This window comes from Elaeis guineensis, chromosome 5, assembly GCF_000442705.2.
Source record: "Elaeis guineensis isolate ETL-2024a chromosome 5, EG11, whole genome shotgun sequence".
Lineage (NCBI taxonomy): Eukaryota > Viridiplantae > Streptophyta > Magnoliopsida > Arecales > Arecaceae > Elaeis > Elaeis guineensis.
The window spans coordinates 37,337,464-37,342,043 of record NC_025997.2 but is presented as its reverse complement, the minus strand read 5'-3'; the positions used below and the strand labels follow the sequence as shown (position 1 = coordinate 37,342,043).

Genomic DNA, 4,580 nt, shown 5'->3' with positions numbered 1-4,580 from the left:
CAGCGTCTCACTTGCTAAAGGAGGCACCCAATCCTAGCCAAACTTTACGCAAAAAGAATGCATGTGGAAGGGGTATTTTTTCTTACTATATTTAATGGCTCAAGAAAGGAGAGAAAGTGAATACCAACAAGAGCAGAAGAACAATAAAAAACTAAAAAACAGAGAACCAAGTCTAGAGTCGGAGTATCAAAATATTAATAAAAAAACATATATAAATCCAGTGCAACTGCAGTAGAAAAGAAAGAAAACTGGGATGCAACTTCATCATCCATTTTACTTGGTAAAGTCTTCAGCAAATACTAACCATACAGTTCATGACACTTGCAACCAGGATCTGCAGGTCAATAATTGCTAGATGGAACAATCCACTAGGAAAGCAACACAACGGTCAAGAAGAGAAAACAAAAGCACAGCTTAGATATGACAATTAGGTTGTTGGTGTCTATACGTTTTCACCAAAGCAACAGGAGCATCCAAATATAAAGACAAAAAAAAATGGAAGCACAAAAGGCAAAAGGAGTCTGGAAAAAACTTACTATAATAGCACAACCAACTAGATTAATGCCATATGGTGTTGATTTAGAGGAAACGACAGATGGAAATCCCAAAGAAATCACCTGTAACCAGATGTCAAACTATAAAATGTACTACAACAATTGAGAAACTTGGTAGTATAAAATTGTAAAATGCACCTTTAAATATTCTTTGCAAATCAACATATTAGCAAATACAGGCTTTTATATGCTCACATGATGAATGAATTTTATGTTGGCCATTCTATCAATTAGTTCCATCAACTGACAGCAATGGAAAGTATTACGATGAGGGAAGAACAATGACTCATCTTCTAGAACATGCATTCAAGGATCCTTTTCCAAGTACCAACCCGAGGAACAAATCCTTGTTGTACCATTTGCTTCAGTACCATAACAGCATCATTTAAAAGATTCTTACTACAAAGACCATCAATAGTCAGCTTGTAGGACAAAAAACTACGCCTCCTCCCTTCAGAGATCATCATGTCCATAAAATGTTTAGCCTCCACAAATTTGTTAGTGCTAAGCAAGCCATAAAGAAGTGCTTGATTTGTTCCTGAATTTGGATAGCACCCCTTTAGTTTCATTGTCCTTGGAAGTTCCATCCCCTTTGCCACTTGCCCTTGTTTGCAAAGACCAGAAATCAATATATCGAAGGTTATCGTATCAGGATGGCAACCTTCTTTCTCCATTATCTCACATAGATCAAATGCTTCACTTAGTCTGTCATGCTTACAAAAAGCATGCATTAGCATTAAGTTGTAGCATTGGGCCTACATCCCTGTTTTGGAATTTCATGTAACAAGGATAAGGCAGCATCCAATTTACCAAACTGACACAAGCCCTTGACAAGAATGTTAAAGCAGCAGGTGTCAAGACTAACTCCCAACGTGGGAGCACTCAAGTACACCTCATGGATGATGTCAAACTGCCAAGTACACACAAGCATGTTGAGCACATAATTGAAAGTCTTAGTTGTAGGCCAACAATGAAAATCTGGCAGCCTAAGGAGCGTCTTAAAGGCTTGTTCAGGATGATTTGCCACATTGCCATATATTTTTATCAATTTATAAAAGAATTCATCAGAAAGTCTGCACTTTTCAAGTCTTGACCTCTCCAAGAGATCCTCAAGAACACCAAATTTTCGTGCACAAGCAAGCTTCTCAATTATTAAAGTGTAAAGAGCCTCACTAGGCTTATAACCCATACGACTAGAGGCCTTCTCAAATGCACCAATAATCAGCTGAGGATCTCTGACATTCTTAAATATTTTCAGGATTTCATTTGGTGCAAGCCAATCCTTGTGGTCCAATCTTCTCAACCAAAAATCATCACCATCCCATGCATCCCAAATCTTGACAAAGAAGCTATTGAATATTTAGAGATTCTGATAATTCCCACATCAACATCTATAAAATTGAAGATAGCTTGAGGAGCCAATTTCTTATAAACAGCCATTGAAGCTTTAACTCTTCCTGCAATGACAAGTCTATGCACATTAGCAGTGCTCAAATTTTCTTCACAACAAAATGTTTATGTAAACAGAAACAGGGATATACAAATTGACTATGTTTTAATCCTGCAACTGCATAGTCACCAATGGAGGGTGGAAGCAATCAACAAAGTTCTGCAAGCAACCAACAAAGCTAATGAGACACAAAACAAAGACATGGTGGCTAATTCCCTTTTTTCCCTAATTTGAACAAGGTTCATACTCACCTGCCGTCTCATGGATATTTAATTTTCAACACCATCAGAACACTGCCTCAATTCATCAGGGTTTTATCCAAATTTTAACCAATGAGGCAAATTGACAAACACGCATCAGTAGGTTAACAATAGCAATTAACCAAGAAAATTTTGAGGGCTTCATGACTTCGTTAACCTTTATAAAGCCAACCAAGATCTATGTCATGCTATAAAAGAATAAAATGAAGCAAATATTATAATAAAAACGCTTACAAGATAAAGAATCCATGAGATTTAGGAGAAAATCCATGAAAAATGATTCCTTTCCTCGACTCATAGAAGACTCCTGAACTAGTTATTTGTGCGTAGAGAGAGAGAGAGAAGAGGGATCAGGGAAGGAGAGCCACAGACGGCAGCAAAAGAGTGACCGGAGTGAGGAGCTGCGGTGGTTCAATGACAATTTAAGTCTAACATTCAGCGTATAATAGAATAAAACTTAGCTATGCTCTACAACTGACAAAATAAGGCATAAATAATGACGTCCAATGGAAGGAAAATACTCAATTCAAGCACATAACTGGCAGAACATATTCAGTTCATTGGATTAAAAGGTAGAATAACACCCAAGATCAACAAACAGGATTATATAAACTTAGAAAGCACCAAAAATCACCAAATCCACCAAAAAATCGAACTTTCTGAATCATAGAAAGCAAAAGATTTGGGCTTTGCCTTCAAAACAGTGATACAGTGTCGTGAATCCTTGGGGAAACAAGCCGAAGGCCGAACCACTTAGAGACCCGCAAATGCTCTCTTCAGAAAGGGATGCCAGCCAGAGAGAAGAAGATGGAGGTGAGCAAGGTTGGAATCAGTGGAGAAGAGAGGCTTCCACCATTGCTACATATGCCACAGCAACCCTGTGGTAAGAACGAGACCTCTCCCACACCATGCCTAAATAAATTAAATTAATTATCCCAAAAAAATAAATTGAATTAAAATTTTCTCCATCCCAAAATGCCCTTCCTGTTAGGTACACGACAGGAGGCTCACATTTGGTTGGCCGTAGGCAGAACAAGCCAACAAGGGGAGATATCTCTCTGTCTGTCCATGTTAAATGGAAAGGAGTGAGAAAATAAGAGCCCACCCCAAAATTTAGAAAAAAATAAAAAAATCAGGAGAAAAAAAAGAGGAAACCATATTCTTGAAAAATCATGCGTCTTGGCCATCGGAGAGTCCAAATAACAAGAAAAAAATTTTAAAAAAAAAAATCATATATTTTGATGGCCTATTTCAAATGGATACCATTAAAAAAAATTATTCTCTTCTGCAACATATTGCTCAGTAAGACCGACCTAACAAAAGATTATACAATTATCCTATTTTTCTACTTATTCATTTAACTCCTATATACATTACTAATCTTTTCTTTTCTATTTTTTCATAGGTTGAAACAATCACAAGACGAATACTTCAATCAGAGTGAAAACAACTGCTTAAGTCCAAAAGAGAAGAAACTGAAATCTTCCGCATCAAATTAAAAAAAAATAGATGTCTCAAAATAAGCACATATTTTTTCTATCATACTACAAACATTCACCTATTATGTTTAACAATTTCTCTTTTTCATTATTGCGGATCTTTTTGTTAGTGAGATATTGACAATAACACCATCAATAATTATTCAATATATTTCATATATAATATATTTTTCATTTTATTTTTCAAATTTTTATTATTCTATTATTATCCTCAAATTATACTTCAATTTCCATTATCTCCTGTGTACCACACAAGTATCACTCATCTCCAAATGAGCAATACTTGGCCAATGCCAAGAAAGGCGGGTGGAGAATAGACTGGACACCATAAAAGGTTATAAGAGCTATGTATGGTATAATCTTATTAAACAAGTTTAATGGAATAGAGTAATATTATGAAATAATTTTTTTTTGAAATTATTTTTTATTCCTATCCATGGTAAATGGAAATGTATTTTTGTATTTACGATGAAATCCATATCATTGCAAATATCGACCACATTTATCCTCTAACCAAACATCAAAAACCTTCCATCTCACAAAATAGGTCTATCCCTCCTTGTAACTAGGGCTGGAAATGACTTGAGCTGGGTTGGGCTACACCCTTATGCAAGCTCAGTCAGAAAATTTTTTTCTTGGACTTCTGACTGAGCTTAGGCCTGAAAATTTTAGAAAAAAATGGATTGAGCTCGATCCAAGCCTGAGCGCAAGCCCAGCCAGAAACCTAATTAAGTGGATCTAAATTAGATGTTTGGGCCAAAAATTGAGCTAAACTAATTTGGTGCGGCCAGGATTAAGGCATTAACACATAATAAGT

The 4,580-nt window shown here is 36.1% G+C and overlaps 1 protein-coding gene across 1 annotated transcript; it reads right to left on the bottom strand.

Annotated features, from left to right (window-relative positions):
• Positions 1 to 669: 669 nt before the first annotated feature.
• LOC140858154 (pentatricopeptide repeat-containing protein At3g14580, mitochondrial-like) lies at positions 670 to 3,289 on the bottom strand. The gene is given in 6 exon segments (XM_073257899.1): positions 670 to 1,293; positions 1,296 to 1,883; positions 1,886 to 2,011; positions 2,096 to 2,163; positions 2,256 to 2,421; positions 2,958 to 3,289. Coding segments are annotated over 3 exon segments (1,143 nt in total). The 5' UTR covers positions 1,995 to 2,011; positions 2,096 to 2,163; positions 2,256 to 2,421; positions 2,958 to 3,289; the 3' UTR covers positions 670 to 847.
• Positions 3,290 to 4,580: the final 1,291 nt, after the last annotated feature.